Genomic DNA, 24,929 nt, shown 5'->3' with positions numbered 1-24,929 from the left:
AGTCCTTCCAATGAACACCCAGGACTGATCTCCTTTAGGATGGACTGGTTGGATTTATTAGAACAGTAAAAGATCAGGAACAAGGATTTTGAAGGCAGGCCTGCTTAAAGGCCCATTCTGTCATTTGCAAATAGCATGACTGTGGACAATTCAACCTCTGTAAGCCAGTTTATTCTTTTTTAAAATGGGGATAATAATATCAACTTTGAGGAGTAAACTGTAAGATACATGTAAAATGCTTAGCACAGAAACCTAGCAAAAAAACTTACAATAAAAGTAACAACAACTGACACAAATTCTTTGAGACCTTACTGTATGCCAGGCACCTTCCTAAGCACTCACACCTATTAACTCACTTATACCTTGCAATAACCCTATGAGACAGCAAGGTGGACTACATTGTTGTTCACAAACACCCGCTGGTCCTTTCCCCATGGAAGGAGAATACATTCCTACTCCAATGACTCTAAGGTCAGTCGTGTGATAGACCTGGCCAATAGAACTGAGCCAATGTGACCCATCCCAGCCAAAGTTCTAACAGGCACTTAAAGTTCCATCACAATGCTGACCCTGATGACGGCATGTCAGCCTGCATCCTGAAATGAAAAAGGAAAGTAGAGTAGAGCTTCAACCCACATGTACCAGGAGCAAGAAATAAATGCCCGTTGTCGTAAGCCATAGAGATTTGGGGACCATTTGGTACTCTTAATATCCTTTTTAGTTGAGAAAACTGAGGCACAAAGTGGTTAAGTAATTCACCCAAGGTCCCACAGCAGGCAGGAAGGGCAACCACTACACACTGACTCTTTATTGCTTATCAACAACATCATCATCGATGAGGACTCAGATACCAGAGAAAGTTTACTAGCAGCCACACCCGAAAGGGAGATTCAATGATGGCTAGAGACAGAAAAGAAAGCAGAACAGGAATGACAGTGTGTGTCTGATGACAAGGAGCAAAATCTGTATGTGTGGTAAGAGTGGATGCTACTGTGAACATAGAGAATAGATTATTTGCATAAGGCCAGTGGAACTTACGCTTTATGTGGTGAAAATTAGAAGCCACTAAAGTTTGGTGGACTAGGGAAGCTGCAATAAGACTAAGAGGCATCCTAATAGTTGTGAAAAACATGAACCAGAGATTGGGTAAGGGGGCTGCTCCAGGCTTGAGACAGGGACCTAGAACAGCCAGGACTGGCAGTGTCAAGAGGGGACAAGACGGAAGATGGTAAGTGACTATTTAGATGTATGAGATTCACATACCCACCCGTGTTTGTTAAGTGGAAAGAGGGAGGGATAGACAGGGGGATTCCTACTTATTAAGCCTGGGAGAACTATAATAATGATGGTACACAAGCCTGGGAGATATGTGTCTTGCACATTTAAATGTACCCTTGGCCCTCTCAGATTTTTCTCTTTGGGCTGTTCCCAGAAAAGGACCACACTGTGGTTAGTCACTAAAGCTAACTCAGGAAATGTTTTAACAGGTCTTATCAGGTATCTAGAATTTGCACTAATTGATCTGGTATCTGGTATCTGAAATATCAGATACCAAATTTATAATTTAATACACAAATAACACATCTGAATTTCCACTTCTTTACCCTTTTGTACCATATCACTGCATTATTCTCCATCTGTGTGAGTTCCCTGCAATGGCCAGGAATGGCATGTAGATAAAAATCTGAGGTGGAGGTACAGAAACGAAGAAATGTTTCGACTTCAAATGTCAGTCAAAATTTTTAGCAATCCAATTTGGCTGGAGTCAAAGAAACTGAGCTGTGTTAACAGTAAGGACTCTAACACTATGCTAATTTATTCAGTAGAGGAAATGGTGACCTGATGATAAAATCTGGAAATGAAATCCTTATCAAGGAAGACAGGGAGGGATTCTGATGCCTGCTAGGAGATTTGGGAACACTGAAGGAGGTCTTCCAACTAGGTGTCAGCAGAAATTGGAAACATTTCAGGACCTGTCAGTTCATGAGACAGTGGGGACTCAAGGACAATCCAAGAAGACTAGAAGGGTTGGAAAACTTAGGCTGACAGAAATGGAGGAAGAAGAGTGGGTGGGGGGATGGGGGAGAGGCACTGGAGGGCTTTGAGGAGCTGATGAACAGCATTAGAAGTTTTATTCCAAGGAACAGAGTAGAGTGCTGAGTCCCTCCAAAAAGGAAGCCCCATTTGGGGAATTTGTGAGACAGAGTTCAAGAGGGCCAACTTAAAAAATTATGGACAAGGAGTAACTATTAAGAAACACACATACACACACGCAAGGCATCGAGTCGGGCTTAGGTGAATAAAACAGGAAAACACCATCGTTTTGAACTGAACTGAAGGTACTGATTGGAAGCTCAGCCAGAAAAGGACATCACTCAGTGAAACAGTTAAATGGGGTGAAGTGAGCCTGACAGGGGAGAAATAAAGACAACTGGATTTAAATTAGAGAATGAAAAGTTACAAATTTGTCTTTTCTTAATTTCAGGAGGATTAAAAAAATTAAATGTTACTAAAACTAGGATGCATATTGGAATCAAAGAAATGACAGAGTTAGAAAAAAGTAAGTTGAAAGGGCTAAGGACTGCTGAATAGAAACAGAAAAAAAGGAAAGAGAGGAGACCGAGAAGACTTAAATCAATGGTAAAATAATTAACACGGTATTGTAAACTATAATTTATGTAGTTAATATTGACATTTGACACTCAAAGATTCCTTCTAAAAATCCTGGGTCCAGTACACCATCTCTACAGGACAAGAGGGATGGACAAGGAAGTATACAAGGGAAAAGGAGGTAGTACCCTGAGGCTTAGGAGTTTGGCCTTTGAAGGAGAAAGTCTTCTAATTTCTCCAAAGTGGGGAACTAGCCAACCTCACTTTTAAAGAGGGGCATGAGGGAGGAAGGAGAAGAACCTGATGTTATTATCTGGTCTCAGAGGAGTCAAGGGCTCCCCATGACCCCAGCCAGTTAGTGTGGCTTGAGGGGAAGGACATAAAGGTGATTTATGATAAAGAAAGAACTCTAAAACTGAGAACATTCTAAGGGGAAAAAGTGAAGTACTACACAAGACTAACTTTTGGTATTAAATATGACTAACATTTGGCATTTAAAAATATCCTCAGTATTACTGCTTAGGAACTGGTGGTTCAGACAGTGAAGAATCTGCCTGCGACGGAGGAGACCAGGGTTCAATCCCTGGGTCGGGAAGATCCCCTGGAGTAGGAAATGGCAACCCACTCCAGTATTCTTTTTTGGAGAATTCCATGGACAGAGGAGCCTGGCAGGCTATAACCCATGAGGTCACAAAGAGTCAGACAAGACTGAATGACTAACACTTTCACAGTGTTACTAAAACCAAGTGATTGGATACCATCTTAACTATTGGCATAGAAGGCAGAATAATGAAGTTAAAAGTACATGGCTTGTCAGAGCTGGACAGAACTGAGTTGGGGTCCTTGTTGTGTTAATCTGCTGAGAATCCTTGGGGAAGATACTCTAAGAACCTCAGTTTCCTCATCTACAAAAGGGAATTAATAAGTATTTCTTACTGCTGAGTGGCTGAGAGGATGCTAATATGAGTGCTTCTCATACACACGTGCTGAGTAAACATTAGAGTCCTTCCTATGGGATACATGATCTTATCCCAGGGGTCACCTCTGCAATTTTTAAACAAAGGTCATTAAAAAAAAATTAATGTTTTTTTAAACAATGTATTTTACATCCAGCATAACTAAAATGACTTTAAGCAAAAAAGGTGGTGGAAGTATTTTTAATTGTGAAATCATGTACTAATCCATTCAATAAATTTTACAGGGCAACTTAAAGTCTCATTCAAAATTCTAAATTCTAAAAAAACTTAGTAATTTAAGTATTAAGAACTATTGATGATACTACAACTTTGACTATAGGAAATACTGATATAAATGCATACTGAACATCATATGGAAAAACTGATAAAGTTTCTTATAAATTAGTAATACCACAGAGAGAACTACTGAATTTTATATTCTATTATTACTACTGTCAACTGCAAATCTGCTGTGCTTGGTGTGAACTCCAGGTGCAACAAGGCATGCCAAATCCATGTTCTTGGATTTACCAATTGGGATTGGTTCTACTTTTCTCTACCTCTGTTCCTCACCAAAGAGGCTGTCATTTAAAGTTCATATGAAAAGGAGAGGGCTTGTGACCTTCTTTTAACATGAACTAACATTTGCACAGCTTAAAAAGCACTTTCTTTTTACCACTGAACTTAATCCTCACATTAAGTAGGTGCTTTCTTCTTTTACGCATAAAGAAACCGGAGCTCTGAGAAAATTAAATTGTTTGCCCAAAGTCTTGGTTAAAGACAAAGCTGTGAGACATCCATGATTTCTGACTGAAAATCTTAAGTTCTTTCCTAAGGTTATATGATGAATCAAAAGACCTATTTTACAAACATTTCAAGAGTTACCAGAGTTCAGAGTGGGTGGAGAATGCACTGATCACTTACACTAAAAATGCAGCATAGTAGGGAGGGGAAAAGACTGAAAGGCTTTAAGAATTATGAACCATTGTAGATAAGATTCTCTGTCATCTGAAGGCAGATATTCATTTTATGCATTGTAACAACCCAGTTTCTTATTTCTCTTTTTCCTAAAGTCAATGGATATAATGAGTGGATCAGGGCAAGCAGGGTGTCACAGTTCTATAAAAGTTCTAAATAGGAAAGAAGGAAATGAAATTTGCTGCACAGATTTATTAGCCAGAAACCTGTTCATTCTTATAGGTGTTATGTAACCTAGTCTATTTAATAGACTCACAGAGTTAATACTTGGAAAGTTAGATATGCTTTAGAATAGCAAGCTACAGGCTGCTTGCATAGTAGGATTATATTTATAGTACTATTCTTTATTTCACTTTCATTGGCCCCAAATACTAACGGCTCTTTCCAAAACTGATTTTTGCTTAAACTAAATATAGAAGAGGCTCTCTTAACCCACCATCTGAATTAATTGACACTCTTCTCTTGGCAAAACATACACGCTGGGAAAGGCAAACTCATGTGTGTAGTCTTTTGACCTCCTCTAGGCTGCATAAGAATGGGCCTTGGGCCTGGAATACTTCCTTACCAAAAAATAAAGAACACCACTTCCTGTACGGAACTTGTCACCTTGTTTGGGAATATCCTTGCCTGTTTCAGGCTCAATGTATGCTCCTCTTCGTTCTGCCTAAGCTTGTGTGTCATTATGGCATGTGGCCAACTCCACCACTATCTGTTCCCTGCGGGGAGATGACAGAGCCCTTCTGCTGCAGCATGAAAGAGGTGCGCCGAGGCCACCTGCCCAGCGTGGCTTCAAGCACAGTGGCCCACGCAAGCCCAGCCAAGAGCAGCCGACTCCACTCCACGCCGCAGATACATGAGAAATAATACGTAATACCTGTAAGCCACTGAATCTTGCAATGGTTGGTTAGGTAAAAAGAGCTAACTGATACTAAGTCATTTATACAACACTGTGTTCTGTGGTAAATACCTCTCTACTGAGAGACTATAGCATATGTAAAATATTATCATGTATAAATTTTGCTCTCAAGTAATTTTTAAATTTTGTTCTTATGTAAATTTGATATGAATTAAACTTCATGTTTGTAGTCAGTCATTTTTATATCACTTTAGTCACTTCAGATAAACCCAACTGATATGAAATAATACTGATAGCATCATGTTTAACATTCCACCTCTCTATTAGTAGGCAGGCCATAACTGTCATAAAACTATCATTAGCTCTTATTGTCATAAAAGTTTCAATATTTTAATGTTAATTAAATATTTTCATTTGATTCTTAATCTTCCTTGTGGTCAACAGAGACCACATTATTTGTGAACTAATCAAATTTAAGCGTTGATTATTCTAATTTCTAGATTTTGATGAAGCCTAAAAGACATTACAAACCAGTAAATCCTCATCTGCAAAATATCCAAGACACCAAAGGTGGTAAAACAAAGGTGATTTTCACTGAAAATAATTTATTTCCTTGGGAAAGCTGAAACTATTTCCTTCTACATGCAATAGATACAATAACAGGAAAATAATTTTGACAATTTGGGGATACAGAGAAAGGATATGATACACAAGATATAGTGTTATTCATCAACAAAAATTATATATAATATTTCTACATTAAATAATATATACTTGTGTACATACACACACATAAGCATGGACGGATGGACAAATGGAAGGGGGAAGGGAGGCTAGGATGTACAAAGTGGCAAAAGATCCTTACCCTCACTCCAGTAACCAAAACAAGTTTGGTAAACAAAAAACCATTTTTTAAAAAATATCCATCAGAGAGCTGAGGATGCAAAAAGACCTATACGAACTAAATTCCAGAAGTAAATGAGCCCTTCAGAGGAAAGGAGAGACCCATGGCTGTTCTTATTTCTAGTAGGTTAGAAGGGAGACAAAGAATTGGCCATGGGAGGGGGTAAGGAGAAACCAGCCTAATTTTTACCAGCTGCATGCAGGCTGAAAGGATGGATCAGAATTCAGAGAAGTCCCACTATGAAGCAAGCCTCTTTCTACCTGCTGTTTTTCCCATGGTTTTCAGCAAGTGCTTGAGGTGGTACTCTGAATGTAGAGGGGGAGCAGAGAAGTGGAGAGAAATTCATCTAAGGCACTCTGGGATTTCATGTAATAGAGGCTACTGGTGTCCAGGAGAACAGAGAGACCTTTTTTAAGGGAGTCTAAGCCTTCACAGAGTATACAGCATCCTTCCTCAGGAGGCTTGGGTCAGGCATCAGGAGAAAAAAGTTCTTCAGAGATAAAGAAAGCCAGGGGCAGGACTGAGAACGGAAATTCCTTAGTGGCCCAAAGACCTGACACCTAGATTATAAAGCAGAGATATCTGTCACAGTTTGCAAAGACATGCTTCTGCTGATTGTTAAATCTGCTGGTGGTCAGAACTCAAGCCCTGCTGAAGGGAAAGATCTGACCTTACCCTCAAAAGATTAGTAACAAACTGAATCATACTGAAGCTACAAAAAAGCCTGACCCCAACCCAACCATAGACTGACTCAACCCCCACACCCTCACCAACCTGAAAGAAGGGACATGCTCTTTTCTGAAGGCAAAGGTTATTTACTTCAGGCTTTACTGTTCTTAATACACAATGTGTGGTATATAACCCAAAAATTACAGGCAAAGAAGCAAGAAAGTCAGTCAGAAGTCAATAAAAGCAAATGCAGAGGTGACCCAGATGGATAACTATTTTTTATGTAATTGATGAATATTCTTTAATCACCAGCAGCATATCCTTCACAGGATATATTTAATAAACAGGTAAATAATAGTAGTATTCAATAAGAAGTATAGAAAGTTTATATTTTTTATTTTCTTTTTATAAAAGCATACCAAAATTCTGAGTATTAATTAAACTCCAGATACTAACTAAAGATACTAGAGCTGCAAAATAAATCATAGCTCATCTAACACTTCATGGAACTCACAGGCTATTGGGAAAGACTGATCTGTAAAGAACCATAATCCAATCTAAGAAATGCTATCATAGAAGGGTCAAAAGAGTATTATGGAAAGCACAGAATATGAAGTTGGGAGAGTCACAGATAGCTTCAGAGAGAAAGACACCTAAACTCAGTTTTTTAGAATGAGTGGGATTTCACAGATGGATATGAAAGGGTACAGCAGTAAAAGGATAAGGAAGGACACGGAAGAATAAAAGTATGTGGTAGTTTTAAGATCCAAGAAATAATTCAGGGGTTTTAGACTGAGGTTTCAGACAGGGCTGAGAAATATGCTGGGAGAAAGGAAGAGAGAAAGGAAGGAGATGTGATTAAACAAAATAATCAGAGCCAGAATGAAGCAACCTTTAATACCACATCAAAGATTAGGGAAAGCTTTTAAGCAGGGAAATAATAAAATCATATTCATATTTGTGACAAATATTTCTAGGGCTTACAATACTACATTATAATTATTTATAAATTAGCCTCCAACTGACCAAGAGCAGGGTAAGAAAAGGTGATAGGGATTGATCAACGACTAAGGGAAATACGATTTGACAGATGAGATTAAGAAAATTATCTGATCTTTTTCCTGCAATTGTGATCTTTACTACAAAAATTATTAATACCATTATTACATTTATCAATAACAAAGCTTATTAATGTGGCAACTCTAGTTTGATTTATTTCCTCACAAAGATATGTGCTCCCTTGGTGACTCAGATGGTAAAGAATCTGCCTACAATGCAGAAGACGGGGGTTCAATCTCTGGATGGGAAGACTAGGGAATGTCTATCCACTCCAGTATTCTTTTTTTTTTTCTCACTCCAGTATTCTTGCCTGCAGAATTCCAAGGACAGAGGAGCCTGGCAGGCTGCAGTCCACGGGATCACAAAGAATCGGACATGACTGAGTGACTAATACTAACAAGAAGATATACATAAAAGTTATTTCTATAATTCCCAAGTAGATTAAGTTTATTAAGAGAACAATGCATAATTTCACTCTGACTTAGAAAACTTAGGAAGAGAAGTGTATCAGTTAGAAATGTGTTAGACTATAAGTAACCTTGAAAAATAAAGGCTTAAGAATGAGGATCATTTACCCTTTCAAATCTAAGGACAGGCAATTAAGGAAGGTTAGTGGCTCAATAAAGCCATCAGAGACCCAGGTACCTTCTCCATTTTTCCACTGTGCCATCTTCAGTATACAGTTTCTGCATTCATTCTCCCAAGAAAGCTGTTGTCCATTCATGTGTTGAATTTATACTTTAGGCAGAAAACAAGGAAAAAGCAAAGTGCCAAAGATGCAAGTTAGCTAAGCCTGTACCTTTTAAAAGCTTGTCTATGAATGCTACCAAGTAAATTCTACTGGCACTTCATTTGTAATTATTAGCATAATGTGGCCAGCTTTAGCTAAAAGGGAGTCTAGGGAGGTGAGTCTACTAAGCTAGGGCCAAGGCTATCCTGATCAAAATTCTATTAAAGAAAGAGAAAGATGGATACAGGTAAGCAACAAGCACAGTTTGGCAGAGAACGTAACATAAAATCTTACCCAGCTTTTCCGTTAGGTTGCAATCCAACAACTAAGAGACATAAGCTGCTGAACACCTCTGTGTGCCTTTAAAGGGAGATAAATATTCCTCTTTGGTAAGCAGTTCACGTGTGTTATTAATGTGGGTTTAGGTACATGTCATCTACTTGAAAGAATGTTGCCAGCATAATATAATTTGAAGAATAAACTTAAGATACAGAGAGCAGTTTTGGAAGTTTACCTAAGTTCATTACATACAAAAAGGCTCCTAGATTTATTACAAATGGCTGGCACTTTATCTGTTGCATTTATCAACACCAGTGAAAGTATGCACACTTGTTACAACTCCAAGTAGCAGAAGAACAAACACCTGCACAAATTCAATATTCTAGATGCTTACCAGGAAAGGCAGGGCAAACCAGATGCTACTTCCCTTCCTGACCAAATATTTTCCAAATATGAAGCTATTTTTGTTATTGCAAAGAGGTAACAAAATTCACAGAACTAAGCATTTAACAATTGGCTACTATATTTATGACAGATGGCACATTTACAATTACTAACAGTATTGCTACTGTTTGAATATAAAAACCAGAAAAACTACATAAATTACATGCTCAGTTGCCTTACTTCTAATTTAACTTAAGGGAACAAGAATTAATTTGATCTAACTATTTTAAATATTTGCCAACAGGATTAACTCAATGACGTATGGAAAGATAATACTGTATTCACCATCTTCTACTTCTTATCACTAAACAATGTATCAGCTTGCTTTTCTACTAAAATTGCATAAAATAGATAGGACAGCCAATTTAAACAGTTGTTTGCACATTCAATATTTATAACCTGAATCTTGCATGACTGACTGAAAGCAGTGAGTTAGAAGGTTTAGCTCAGCTCCTGCCTGGAGTGATGGATGGCCTCGAAGAATTTCTTGTTCACTGACCAGATCAATCACATAACAAAATTAAAAAAAAAAAAATCAGCCTTAAACTAGATTCCCAACATTTCCATCTGTATGCAAGTGTTACAGGAAGAAATATATCATAAAACACAATGTCAAACTACTTAAAAATAATAAAGATCCACCAAAAATGCTGTAGAATGCAAATACAGAAGACAAGGCAACTGAATGATATTCTACATTTTAACTGAATATTAATTCAAACTTTGTTACATAAACAAACATGTTATATATAACCCAAAAGGTACTATAATTTATAGTGGTATCTTGAAACAGCTTAGACTCGTAAGTAAAAGGGTTTGACAAATCATTGAAAGGGCTGCAATTCTGACAGTATTTACAGTTGATTTTGTTTAATTAAACTAAAAGGCAGTGTTGTGGCAATTATTATATACTGTGCTGTTTTTAACTATTCCAATGGCTGTCCCAAAAAATGAATGTTAAAGAGTAAACAAACAAGTGATGGTTTAACTTACAGTAATTCATTCATTAATGGTTAACTCCCAAACATCTACAGTGAGGAGGGAATGAGCTGTACTGTATAAGGACCATAGCTGGCAAGGCCCTCCTTAGTGTGTGCTATGAAAGGTTTGACTCGTTTGTGAGAGGCTCCTGTAAGCTTCTTTCCCAGCTCCACATTCAGTGGCGTCAACTTGGTAGCTTGAAAGTGGTCATAGTAGGGAGCATATTTGTACTACAGAGATTTTGTTGCTGTTCAGTCACTCAGTCGTGTCTGACTCTTTGTGACCCCATGGACTGCAGCACACCAGGCTTCCCCTTCCTTCACTAACTCTCAGAGCTTGCTCAGACTCATGTCCATTGAGTCAATGATGCCATCCAATCATTTCATTCTCTGCTGTCCCCTTCTCCTCCTGCCCTCAATCTTTCCCAGCATCCAGAGATTAGCAAACTCTAAACACCAGAGCTTCTCAACATCCTACCTTCACCCTAGAGGTAGATAGTAAATATCTGGCATAACAGAACAGTGAGAGCTCATTCCTAGGTTTGGGGTCAGGGAGTAGGCTAAGAGGCTGAAGGAGCTGAGACCTGAAGGGCATAAAGTTTAGGTTGTGAGGAACAGGTGCAGAATAGGCAGGCTCAGACCCCAGATAATCCTCAAGGTACCCTGGGTGTTAGAACTATAGAAATGGCATTTATCACCTTCTATGGCTTTCAGGCATTAGCCTTCTCTTCTTGAGTAAGTTTAACGCCATTAGGAGTAGAAGTGAGAGGAGGAAGAGGAAGAACAGGAGGAGAATGAGGACCAGGAAGAAGGCAAAAAATGAGAAAGAAAAATGAAAAGAAGAAAGTAGTAGAAGGCAAGGAGCCAGAGTAAAGAAAGATGGAGAGAAGAGAGGCAAAGAGAAGTAAAAGAAGGGAAAGAGGAAGGATGAGGAAGAGGAAACAGAGATGGAGGGAAAAGAAAGAAAAAAGAAGAGGAAGAGAGGAAAACAGCAGGAGTAGAAAGGAGGGAGAGTCAGGAGGTGGAGGAAGGAGAGGAGACACTCATGCTTCCTGGGCACAGGCAGAAAAATGTCCCCAAAATGCCCCACATGGAGGTCTCTTGGGGATAACCTGAAGAGATGAGGATGCAGAACTGGGGACACTAACCTTTGCGCTACAGGAGTCTGTTTTGCTCTTCAGAGGCCAGAGACTAGGTTTCTCTTTTGCAGCAACAAACAGATGTTCACCATGATTCTATATGCAAGCAGCACCACTGTGCCCAGCTAGGAGGAGATGCTGGGAAGAAGACAGACCCCAGGTTTTGGCCACCATTTGGGAGGCAGTGGTTTTCAAACTTCAAGCATCACCTGGAGGATTGCTGGGTCGTGCCCCCAGCTTCTATTTCAGTATTTCAGGGGCGGAACCCAGGAATCTGTAGGTCTAACAAACTCCCAGGTTGTTGATGCTGCTGATGTAAAACAGTTATTTAGTAAAACTAAAAAAAAAAAAAAAGAAAGAAAAAATTCTGGAAAGGATTACAACCCATATCCTAAAGTGTTATTGGTCAGCATCTTGGCAAGAATTTGAATCAGAGAAATATAGGCTAATAATGAGGGGCAGGAGTCCGGAGAGGGAAGCAGAAAGGCATCAGAGAGCCATTTTCAGCTGGCTGTAACATATATACATGTTTCTTCAGAAGCCAACTCTGCAGTCTCTTTCTGAATCAGCACCTGAAATCTTCTCCACGCCCTCAGGAATAGGTGTTCCAAAACCATTTTTACACCAATGAGCACAACTGAACTGAATAGGAGAGAATGCTTGACCCAAACTAACACACTCACATTCCCTCTCTATGTATTTGAAATTGCCTGGTTAGACTGGAAATGAAGCAGAAACACAGGAAAAGCCAAGATGAAAAAGACAGTGAGTGCTTAAGGTTTTTAGTGCTGGGTGCCATGCCAAGATCCTTACTGCTCTTGGACTTCAGATGACACCCTACATACCTGGCATTTGATACCTCCACTACTATATTTTAATTCACTCAAGTTGGTTTGGTTAACTGAAATGAGTCAAATGAATCTAAAGCTCCTCTCCGTAACTGTTAACAACTACTAAAATAAACCCATGTATTCTCTGGAACTTGGGATATGCATTGTGGACTGTGATACATTCCTTAGTAGCCTATGCCAGGGTTCTACCACCAAGCTGGTGAGAAAATACATAAATAACAACAATAAAAAAAACCCCTAATACTCATTTCTTTTTGTCGGGCATTGAGAAAGTTTTATACATACATCTTTCTTACCATTTTTTTAAATTTAAAGCAACACAGTCATTACTATTTGTTACTAGGAATATCACTTGGTATTCTTTATGTCAAAAGTTAACAGAATACCAACCCAAGCTATCTCACTTAATAAATAGAACTTAATAGCTCACATAATTAGAAACCACAAATGTAGGGTATGCTTCAAGGCTGACTGATTTAACAGCTCAAAACAGTCATCAATGACCCAACTTCTGTTTCTCCCTTGCCACCTGGATCAACTTTATCCTCACGGTCACATCATGGGTGCTTGATGGAAATGGTGCTCCTAGTCCAGCATTCTAAACAAGGCTCTGATTGGGCCAGAGAATGTTGGATTCTTCCCCTAAAAGAATAATTGTAGCAAAATTGATGCAATGTGCAAAATGACCTACCAACCAGAAACCACACTATTCCTTTCTCCAGGGGATCTTCCCAACCCAGGGATTGCATCTGGGTCTCCTGCATTGCAAGCAGACTCTCTACTCTCAAATAATTTGGGGGAATTTGTGTATGTACACATATATACTCCCATTTTTATGTATATACACAAAAAGTAAAAGCAAATGTGGCAGAATATTAACAATTGGTGATTCTGGGAAAAGGGTATAATATGCACTTCTTTATACAACTTGGCTTTACATTTGAAATTATCTCAAAATAAATAGTTTTAAATATTTAAAAATTAATTTCAGATTTCAAGTCCCTATAACTTTTCTCAAAGCATGAGGCAATACTGCTTTGCACTACATACCACTTAAGTTTCATAAGGCAAAAAAGTTGACAATAAATAATCAAGTTTTCTTTTAACTTGTTTAATAGAACTTAGTTGCTTATTCTGGTAGAGGACAATATGTCTTGGTCAAACCCTGCTGCTTCCTTTTCTTCTGGACACAAAACCAGATACACTCTTCAGCTTCCAATACTGTTACGGGTTGTATACGAATTCTGGCAAGAGGAACACGACCTCATATGTGTGATTCTCTAGGCTCTTCCTTGGTCTGCTGACCAGACAGACAGGATCCACTAGAAGACTCCGATGCCCTGGGGCATGGGTCCCTGAACGACTGTTGAGGGGCAGAGCCCCTACTACTGACCTACACTGGACTGCAATATGAACAAGAGATGAATGCGTTAAGTCACTGAGATCTGTAGATTCTTCTAGCAGAAAGCCTACCTAACAAAGCTATGTAACTTATAAAATAGAATAACACAAGGGTGATGCTCCAGGAAAATATACTAAGGATGTCATGTATTTGTTTTCATAAATATACTTTAGCACAGAAGTTCTCAAAGTGTGCTTAAGGGATCTTTGAGGGTCTCTAAGACTCTTTCAGGGGCTCTGTGAGGCCAAAACTATTTCAAGAGCAATACCAAGATGTTATTTGTCTCTTTCACTCTCTCTCACAAGTATACTGCTTTCCAGAGGTGACATACTGTATTAGTATTATATCATAAGAAAGTGAATGCAGAAGCCAATATAAGAATGTTCCTGTCTTCGATCTAGCCATATATTAAAGAGGTTAGCAAAAGTATAAAACAATGCCACTGTTGACTAAACTTTTTTTTTCTACTTTGCAAAATATAGATATTTTATGTTATAGCTATTTAGAGTTTCTTATGCTAACATGCAATGGCTTATTATTTCTAAATAACACATAGGTTTTAAATGTCTCAGTTTTAATTTCTAATACAGTAAATACTGAGAGATATAACCCGTATAAACAAAAATTCTTTTGAGGTTTTCAGTAACTTTTAAGGGTTTCCCTGGTGGCCCAGATGGTAAAAGCATCTGCTTGCAATGCAGGAGACCCAGGTTTGATCCCTGGATTGGGAAGATCCCCTGGAGAAGGAAAGAATGTAAAGGGGTCCTGAGACCAAAAAAAAGTTTGAGATCCACTGTTTTACAACAAAGTACTAATATCTCTGAGAGTTAGAACAGTTTACATAAAATAAACCCATACTGTCAAAATATAATACAGTGAGAGTTCCCAGAGCTCAGTGTCCAGGACACTGAGGTGCTCAACATACAATTGTTATATTAATAAACTGTACAATAGTGATAATATTCACATTTATGAGTTGTGATAACTGAATGAGATGAGGGATGCTTGTGTTTGATTATATACTATCATTGTTCATAATTATTTACTGTCTCTTTTTCACATAGGAGGTATATAACCCCTGCTCTGCTGACTCTAGACATGGCCATATGACTTGCATTGGCCAATGGGCATATGTAGAAGTGACATGAGCCATACATATTTGAGCAGAAGCTTTAAATTAGATTGTGTAGTTCTGCTCAGGTTCCTGCATTTCTGCCTTTGCCTCAAGAACAGCTGTTCCAGACAGGAGCTGTTTGTTCAATCCAGGCTCTGGAATAAGAAGACACCCAGCTGACCTCTAGCTAAATCAGAGCTGCAGCTCACCTGTAGCTCTAAGGCAATGTGAGATAGAAATATATGAAATTGGTATTAACAACCTTACCAAACCTGGCAAATACAATATGAAACAAGCCTAACATATTGTAGATGTTCAATAAACCAAACCATTCTAATTAGTGCTACTGTTTAGCAAGAGAAGCATTAAAGAAATGTGGCTTAGTCCTTGAGTGACTGCAATGAAGCTGAGTCTTCCCTGATTAACTAAGACTATACAGTACTATTTAGGTAACTTCAAAATTCCTGGTAAATGAAATATATCAGCTAGGACAATCATGGCATCTAAGCAGATTTGACTCTAATAAAAATTCTAGCCACTATTCACTCCTAAATACCCCCAGAAGCACTCAGGAATATCTGGAGAGGTAACTGGCAGGCGACTCTGGAAAAAAGGAGGTTCTAAAGTGACTACTAAGGGTCTATACTCAATAGTGCAGTAGGTCTATCAGACCATCTGCCTGCCCTACCCAGGCCCTATTTTAGGGAATGGGCTCCAGCTTACAGCCTCTGAAGATAAAAACAAAGATGAAGCAGTTGGATGAAACCCAAAGATTGGTTAAGGACCAGTCCTGATTGTTCTTTCAAATTTCTGAACTGGGAGATACACAGACTGAACCTGGTCTGGCAGTGAGGGGTACTGGGATTATAAGGTCACAGAAGGATGTACTAGCAGCTCTATTTCCTCACGTGCACAACAACAAGCTATCAGAAAAGCTGCTTTATAGGATGAAACAGAAGAATGACGCAAACTTACAAACAGAATGAGAGACAACAGAGTAGCTGTCAAAGAGAGAGAAAGAGAAGCTGCTGACAACTATCACCTCCCAAAAGTGCTATAATCAGTTTTTGCTGTTGGGTTCCACATGATCTCTCCACGTTTTTCCAAAACCTATCTATTTGCTTGATATAACTTAAATAGACTTCTGTCCCTAACAATGAAATAATCCTTCAAAGAAGGAGTTGTTTTGCTATTATTTGTTACAACCTTGCTAATCCTGACCCAAACATGGAATCTGACTTATTCCTGGTGATTAATTTTAGAGGGCAAGGTAGGGGGGGAGGGGTAGAAATCTGAATTACATTAACAGAATTAATTTCCTGCAACTTAAAATCCAAAGTAATTGTAGAAACAATGTCATTTTTTAAAACTATCAGAAACCATGCTTATAAAATCACACTATATCTTGACCTTATTCCAACATGAGCACTAAAAAGCAGCAATGATACTAAGAAAAGATGGCAGAGAGTCAGAAGTTGTGAATTTTACTGTTGACTTTGCCTCTAACTTCTAACATGGCTCAGACAGTGAAGAATCTGCCTGCAATGCAGGAGACTCGAGTTTGATCCCTCAGTCAGGAAGATCCCCTGGAGAAGGGAATCGCTACCCACTACAGTATTCTTGCCTGGAGAATTCCATGGACAGAGGAGCCCAGTGGGCTACAGTCCATGGGGTTGCAAAGAGTCACACAACTGAGTGACTTAACACATTCACTTTGCCTCTAAAAACCTTGGATCCTGAGGAACATTCCTTTTTTGGGGTCTCAGGTTTTTTTTCTATTAAAAATAGGGAGTTAGAATTGCTAATTATTAGAGAAAATGCAAATCAAAACCACAATGAGGTACCAGGTTCACACTGGTCAGAACAGCCATCATTATTATTAAGTCTACAGTAAGTGCCCGAGAGAGTGTGGAGGAAAGGGAACCCTCCTACACTGCTGATGGGAATGTAAACTGGTGCAGCCACTATGGAAAACCGCATGGCGATTCCTCAAAAAAAGAAAAAAATAGAACTGCCGTATGATCCAGCAACTCCACTCCTGGGCATATAACCAGACAAAACCATTATGTAATTTGAAAAGATATATGCACCCCTATGTTCATGGCGGCAATACTTGCAACGCCAAGACATGAAAACAACCTAGTAGTCCAACAACAGATGAATGGATGAAGAAGATACAGTAAACACACACACACACACACACACACAATATAATACCACTCAGCTATAAAAAAGCATGAAATAATGCCATCTGCAGCAACATGGATGGACCTAGAGATTATCATACTAAAAGAAGTAAGTCAGAAAGAGAAAAACAAATACATATAATGTCACTTATATGAGGAATCTAAAACAAGACAGAAATGAACTTATCTATGAAACAGAAATAGATTCACAGACATAGAGAACAGACTTGTGGTTTCCAACTGGGTAGGGGAGAGATGGATTGGGAGTTTTGAGATGAGCAATGCAAACGATCATATATGTATAACTGAATCACTTTGCTGTACACCAGAAACTAACACAATACTGTAAATCAACTATATTCCAATAAAATAAATTTAGAAAAATAGGGAGCTAGATAAGATTTGTAGATCCTCTATAATAACAGAAACTTGAGCCACTAACATGTTTTAAATGTTTTACACTAAAACATCAATTTTTAAAATACAGTGATTTTGCACTTTACAAATCCCTGTTTATGCTATATCGAGTCTTATTTGGCTTTAAACAATGATGAGATATTTTATTTCCCACCTTATAAATCAATTTTAACCTTAGAAAAAAATGGCATGGTAATATCTATGTGTATCAAACAGAACAGTTGTTCTTATTTACTGCTAACAAATGCAACCAACCTCCAACTATACATAGCACTGTCATTGTTTGAAACAGCTTATTGTAACAGCTTTTTAAGTATGAAACAGATATAAAATGCAAGATCACTAGACTGTTCCAATAAAAAAGGGAAGACTATTGGTTTTAATTAAAGCACTTTGGGAGTTCTATTATGGGCTTATATTTTCATCTATGTGCCAAAAGTGGTGTTCCTTAGCTTTAGTCCAGTCTTGAAAATATTTATTTGCCTAACTTCTACTCACATAAACATGTTGAGAAAATTCAAAAGAATTTACTTCTCCTTCCCTAATTTCTCTCACCTTTTTTCCTTCTTGAAATGGTTACCATCCTGCTAGGAGAGCTGTTTCTAGGAGAAACACACTTTACAGTTGGCAGGGTAAATAAAAGGCTCCAAAGATAAAGCTGCTTCCCCATCTCTTTTCAGAGATGAGTACCATGGAAATTTCACATGGACTGGAGACATGCCCAACTTGTCACAAAATGTTTCAGAAGAGAAATTTAAAAATTAAATACCCCTGTATCCGTGTCTAAATTTAGAGATATAAAAGTATAAATTAATATTTATTGAACAATTACCACTTGGCACTATCCAGTTAAATTCTCATAATTCCTCAATAAACAGGGATAAATACAATCCTCAACTGTCCAGGTGAGGCTGTAACACACACACAAGTCTAGTAACCTGCCTAGGTCGTCACACTAACACCCGGCACAGCCACTGACACTCAGGCCCACAATCTGACCCATCACAGGGCCTTTCACTTTTGTCCTGACAGTGGGTAAGGCAATCACCTAACTGTACAGTGCTTTAACAAATGTATGGCCTTTTATGACGATTTTATAGAGGATTTTACAAAGGAATGACACTTCCAAATATTTCTATATGTGCAATTTTTTCTTGCTAACATCTTATTTAGCTTTCAGCATGCATCCAGATTATCTACAGAGTACTATAAAATAATTTAGGAAATGAAAATGAACCAAACTAAGAACCAAGAGGGTAAGATTTCTCAAAGAACATTTATTTAACACATAAAGACTCTGGCATCTGATTTATATACCTATCACATATGTTATCTAAAACTTCCATATAAAATCTATTTTAAGGCATGCAAATTTAATATATGATGAAAGTCAGTACGCTAAGTATCTTTAAGTGCTCTCTTTACTAATGCAGGTAACAAAACATACTGATTATGCAAGCACATTTAATTGGATATAATTAAAATAATGAGATTTAAATACTGATGATTTTAAAAGGACAGAAGTTGGAATTAGCCATGAGATGCATTCAAAATGTTAATAAAACTTACAGTGTCATTACCATTTTAAAATATAATACTAGTAGTTTAAAAAAGAGCAACCACTGGCCATTTTTGACCAGTTCTAAACACAGTTTAGAGACGTAAGTGACAAAAAAAGATTTCATTGGATAATATGAGACTTTCTGCTTGGATAACATCTTTTTTAAACAAATAACTTAAGAGCTATTTAGCAACCACTATTTTCTTCAAAGGAAGGCACCAAAATGACCAAAAAAGATAAGAAAGTAAATGTTCCATAGGAAGAGTTGTGCTTGGTAAATGGACACAATCTCAAAAGCTCTCACCAATGTCATTCTGACCTGAAATGATCAAATTTAGGTATTCTCTCAACTCTGGTGGCTTTAGAGTGGTTGAAGAAGGCCAGTGACATGTGAAAAGAACAGGCCTGCAGCTGTGAGGCCATATCCACTTTTCTTAGTTTAAAGTTTCAAAAGAGTCTGCTGTCTCCAATATCACTGAAGAAGGGATGGTAGGAGTAAAATTCAATAGGGTAGAAGAATCTGAAATTTCTACTACATTTCTTTTCTGAACTCTTTGTCTAGGTCACGAATAACAACACAGAAAAAGTGATGTAAGAGTAGCTTTCATTAAATTATCCTGAGGCTAAAGCTTTTTTTTTTTTTTTTTTTTAGGATGAGTATGTTTCAATCTTCCATTTTACTGATACAGAAACTGAAAAGGAAGCTTTGAGATGCATTTGAACCTAAATCTCCCAGTATTTCTTAGGGGAAGAAAAAAAAAATCTAGTATCACCGATTAGCTCTGGCAACTTCGTAAGAAGAACATTCACATTACCATTTATCAAAGAGGAAACTGAGACAGAATTTAACTGTCTAGCCATGAAACTAGAGGATAGAGCAAAAAGGACAAGACAAAAACTCTGGAATGGGCATCATAGACACTAGCTGCATTGGAGTCTAGGTTAAAAATCATTAAACTCAGACACAATTTTCAAATTCAGAAAACTGCAATGAAGACATCACAAAGGATCAGCTAAAATTTCTAAGGACTATGGACACTTTTAAGGGTCTTTCTTTTTTTTTTTTTAATTTATTTTATTAGATTCCAAATGAAAGCAGTACTTCAGATAGCTAAGAGCTCAACACATGAAAACTTCTGGCAATAATATTCCCTAAGATCTGCAAACTAAGAATCTCAACTTCTTCAAGATAGCACATGATGCTCCCACCACCTTTAAAAGTGTTTTCATCCTGTATATTGAAAAAACACTGGTTGAGCTGAGTGAAAATTAAAAAAGTAATGTCAATTCACTAGAGGCATTAACAGTACAAAATATCTCAGAATTCATCCAGATAATGACAAAATCAGGATAGACAAAGGAATTAATACAGCTCAACAATATTCAGTAAAATGAATGCAATTCCTGTTCAAAATGTAATATTCCAAAATCATTTAGTGTGATTGGCAGCATCAAATACAGTGAACCGGATTTCTATTTCAAGATGCAGTTGGTTCTCTTCCAATAACTCAGGTTCTTGGTGCTCCTCCTGTGCACCAGGTGTCTGCCCCCAGGCTCTGAAACATCTAACAACCCTCACAGGGGAGTGCTGGCTTCCCACTGCCACGATGAAATGTATGGAAAAGACCACAGAGTGAAAAAAATCCTTAAATATCTGTTGTTTATGAAATCATTTAACTTCAGGTCAAAGTGAGCCAAAGGTACACTAAAACACTTTGAAAACTGCAACTGAGAAATAATCAAGTTGAAATGAGTGGTTTATTTGTAAAAAGCAAGAGAGAATATTTTCTTTTGTGGGATTATAATGAGAGAAGTATGTGAGAATTCTGTTAGTTTAATGCTAAATATACCATGTGATAACACAGTAAACACACCGTTTACATGCAAAATACAACATGCTTCGATAATTTCTCGTCAGGTTATGAAGTTCTGAAGCCACCTTACCCACAGATACAGGATTTTTGAATAAAATAATTTGTGTATGTTGAAGAAAAAAAAGAGGCCTAGTCATGAACCAAAGTAAAGAAACAATAAAAAAGAAATGAAGTTGCTTCTTAGCTCTCATTTTCTGAGAAAAAAGTATAATAAAGTATTGTCTTATTTGAGATGTGAAATATTAAGTAAAAAATACCTGAGTAAAATTCTTCCTTTATTTTCAAGTATTTATCTCTTAAAAGGGTAATTACAGAAACACGAACAGCTGAGAATGACTAAATAAGATATACAAGTCTAAGCACTTTCATCTTGTTCTAAGATTCAAATTAAATATCCCTGCTGCATATGTTTGTATGTATAGCGAGAAAGAAAATTTACAAGTATGGAGGCATGGTATGGTGGTGCAGAGCACAGGTTCTAGATTTAGACTCTAAGTTTGATTTCTGGCTCTAAGGTTATTGGTTTAAGTCAGTAACCTCTGGCAAATTCCTTAACCTTTCTGGATTTCAGTTTCCTCAATGGTAAAATAGAGGCAATATTTATGGCTATTATACAGGCTTATTTTGCAGATCGAATGAGAACAATTAAAAATGCTTAGAACATGCCCAGTATATAATAGTTCAGTCCAGTATATAATAGCTCAGTCGTGTCCAACTCTTTGAAACCCCATGGACTGCAGCACGCCAGGCTTTCCTGTCCATCACCAACTCCCAGAGCTTGCTGAAATTCATGTCCATCAGGTCCGTGATGCCATCCAACCATCATATATAACATATGTGCTGGATATATTACATTTATAACATGTAATAAAACACCAGTATATATGTGTATAATAAATATCAGCCATTATTATGTTAATTTTCTTATTTAATTCTTTTGACAAACCTGTGAGGTAGGAATAATTACTCTCCTTCCATACCTGAGGTAAGTTTAGGAACTTGCCAAAAATCCCACTGAGGTAAAGCAGAATCTGACTCTGGATCTGTCTAGTTCCAAGCCAGTGTTCTTACTTCTACCTAACCTATCACATGTTCCCTATGCCTTCCTCTTGTACCACTGTAACATTACAAAGATGTACTTAAGTTGCCTTTTAAATGGTTTTTCACCCTCACTACAGACTATATGAGGACATAGACTGGGTCTTCTATACTCATTCCACTCCTGCCCACTCATACATATTTCAGAGCTTTTGGGTAAGACTGTATTAGGTGCTAGAATATCATGGAACTCAAAGACCATTCAAAATGACAGATAATTAAATAAATATACAATTACAAACTGGTATAGTTGTAGTGAAGGAAAATAGCAAAGTGCTAGAAAACAATGTAAGATTTATTTCTCATTTATTTATATCTCATAAGACTTATTTTTCATATAGCTGACAGATGTTGAGCTCAGGATAGAGCAGTATGGGATGAGCAAGGAGAGGTGAGAGACCAGAGCATATAGGAACTTTAAGGATCTGGGAGTTTGTCCTTAGTACAGTGAAGATTCCAGCTGGTTTTAGAATGATCACTTCAGTTGCAGCATAGAGATTAGATTGGAAAAGGATAAAAAAAGAATCTGGGAAATCCACTCAGATGCTCTATGTAACAGTAGATCAGGGGAAATGTGATGGTGGCTTGGGACTAGGAGGGTAGTGAAGGTGGGAAGAAGTAAACAGATTCAAGGTAGAGTGACATTCCCATGCCTACCCCCACAGTTACGACAGTTAACAGTAATTCAGTGATTTGTTGACTGAGTAATCACAAGGGATTCCTCAAGCAGAGCTGTTGTTGATTCTAAAGCATCCACTAACTCACAGATGTATAACCTTCTCCTGAGCAGTATAATCACCCAGTGAACATGAGATACATAGGAAGATGCTGAAGAAATGAGTATTAAATATATACACCATCTGGCAAGACTCTGCTTGTGAAAAACTCTTGACGTGTAAGGGTATCTTTGTGAAACAAAATGCCTCTCCCATTTTGACAATGAAAAATTTTAGAAGTCAAATATCTTTCTGCTATGTGACTTTCCAAGCTTGTTAGAGAAATATATTATTTAAAATGGCCTGGAGCTATGCTGCCAGAAACACAATAACACTAAGGGTGCTGAAAGAAAGCCCTTTCATTTAAGGAAAATAAAAAGCTGTAGTTAGAAAGACAATCAAAACTCATTACTCTACCTTCTTTCTTGTAAAACATGGGCTCTGTCATTACTTTCTAAAATAGCAAAAATATTTTGACTGTCTATGAGCAACAAATTCAATTGTGGAGTTAATACATTTTCTTATAATCTGGTAATTTCACGAGATCAGGATAGAGAATGTTTTTCCCATTTTATTTAACAATTCTGACCTTTTGTCCCAGACATTTTATGAAAACTATAAAACTAAAACCATCTGGAAAATACAAATGTTTGTCCACGTGGCTATAAGAACAAGAGACACTATGATTACAGTTAACCAAATTCAACATCTGACCATTAGTTCTATCACCCATGGAAATATTTTCCCATCCTTCAAGTGCATTAATCACATGGTAACAAAGGGGGTGGTCAGGCTTACTTATATCAACTGCTTTCTTGCTAGGACTAAAGTAAACCTAAGATACCTACTACTTTCTCAATAATTAAGGCCCTAATTATTATTAACTTAGTTAAAACAATATATTGCTCAGGCCACAGTGATAAGCTCAAGTGTTTGGGGGCACAAATAAAGCATAAGTTTGCTTAGGAAAAGAGTGCTCATCAGCAGACAACTCTGTCCCAAGGTTCAACCAAGTTTCCTGCACATCTTTGATCAAAAGGCTAACTACCAGCATCCCCACCAGTGCTTCTGAAGAAGCTCAATGTATAGGTGGTAGCGATCAGGAGAGTAAGAGGGCTGGACTGGATTTCTGTGCAAGGAACCTAACAACCTTAAAAATAAAATATAGTATGCTTACTTCCATTTGGTAGGAAACCACTTTCCTCTACACTAAATATAAAGCTTTTTATGGTACACTGTACCTTTAGAATGTTTTTAGAATCTTGAAAATGCTTTTACTACAGAACTAGAAAAAGACACATAAGAGCATCAAATGCTGCTTTGGTCTTGTTACTATTAGAAGGAGTTTAAAGAATCTTGCTGACCATGGCAGATGATAAAAGAAAATCTTAGAAGTTTACTGAGATTTAAAGTTGAATAAAATAAAAACAAAAATTGTTCCATCTATTCTTTGTCAGTCCAGAAAACAAAACTATGTGTCATTAGCTAAAACTCATATTTTATCAACACATGCATACATTATTAATATTTTAATTCACATAAAGAAATTAATAACCTCAAATTTATATTAATTCCACTTAATTAAGAAAGATCTTCCTTCCCCTTGGTCTGCACCAGTGTAACTAGTACAAAATTAACTTCATTAACAGGAAAAGTCACTTATTTCAGCAGGGGAAATAAAAGACTAAAAATAAGACTCTGACCTTGGACATCTATTAATTACAAGGAAAAGTTAAAAAACATATACCCTAAGTATAATGTATAATTGAGTCCCTAAATAATACTTCATTAAATTAAATGTTATTTTCATTCTCAGAATTACATCAGGTAACAGGTAGCTCAACTGAGTAAAATTTGTATATTCTTACTTTTGCTAAACAACTTGTTCATAGCAAGGCCATTTAAAACAAATATATCCCAAGCCATCTACATGAAAGCAGAAAAAATGAATATATCTCAACAAAAGTAAGTAACATTAAGATACTTTACACAGAAAATCCTAAAGATGCTACCAAAAACTACTAGAGCTCATCAGTGAATTTGGTAAAGCTGCAGGATACAAAAGCAATATACAGAAATTCTGGCATTCCTATACAATAACAATGA

General features: G+C 37.4%; 1 protein-coding gene across 14 annotated transcripts in view; it reads right to left on the bottom strand.

Moving 5' to 3' along the window:
* Positions 1 to 24,929, bottom strand: part of CFAP20DC (CFAP20 domain containing) — a 282,240-nt gene that overhangs the window by 242,821 nt on the left and 14,490 nt on the right. The window contains exons 2-3 of one of the 14 annotated variants that reach the window (XM_070455792.1): positions 9,057 to 9,122; positions 8,678 to 8,770 (exon numbers count right to left, since the gene is read on the bottom strand). The exons of 12 other annotated variants lie outside the window; for them this stretch is intronic. In XM_070455792.1, coding sequence (XP_070311893.1) covers positions 8,678 to 8,724 — 47 coding nt within the window. In that variant the 5' untranslated portion in view covers positions 8,725 to 8,770; positions 9,057 to 9,122. Of the gene's footprint in view, positions 1 to 8,677; positions 8,803 to 9,056; positions 9,123 to 24,929 lie in introns of those variants that run through there. One more of the 14 variants, XM_070455793.1, reaches the window with a different exon arrangement.

This window comes from Odocoileus virginianus, chromosome 26 (assembly GCF_023699985.2).
Source record: "Odocoileus virginianus isolate 20LAN1187 ecotype Illinois chromosome 26, Ovbor_1.2, whole genome shotgun sequence".
NCBI lineage: Eukaryota > Metazoa > Chordata > Mammalia > Artiodactyla > Cervidae > Odocoileus > Odocoileus virginianus.
The sequence above is the reverse complement of the archived record's forward strand: the minus strand, read 5'-3'. Positions and strand labels throughout refer to the sequence as shown.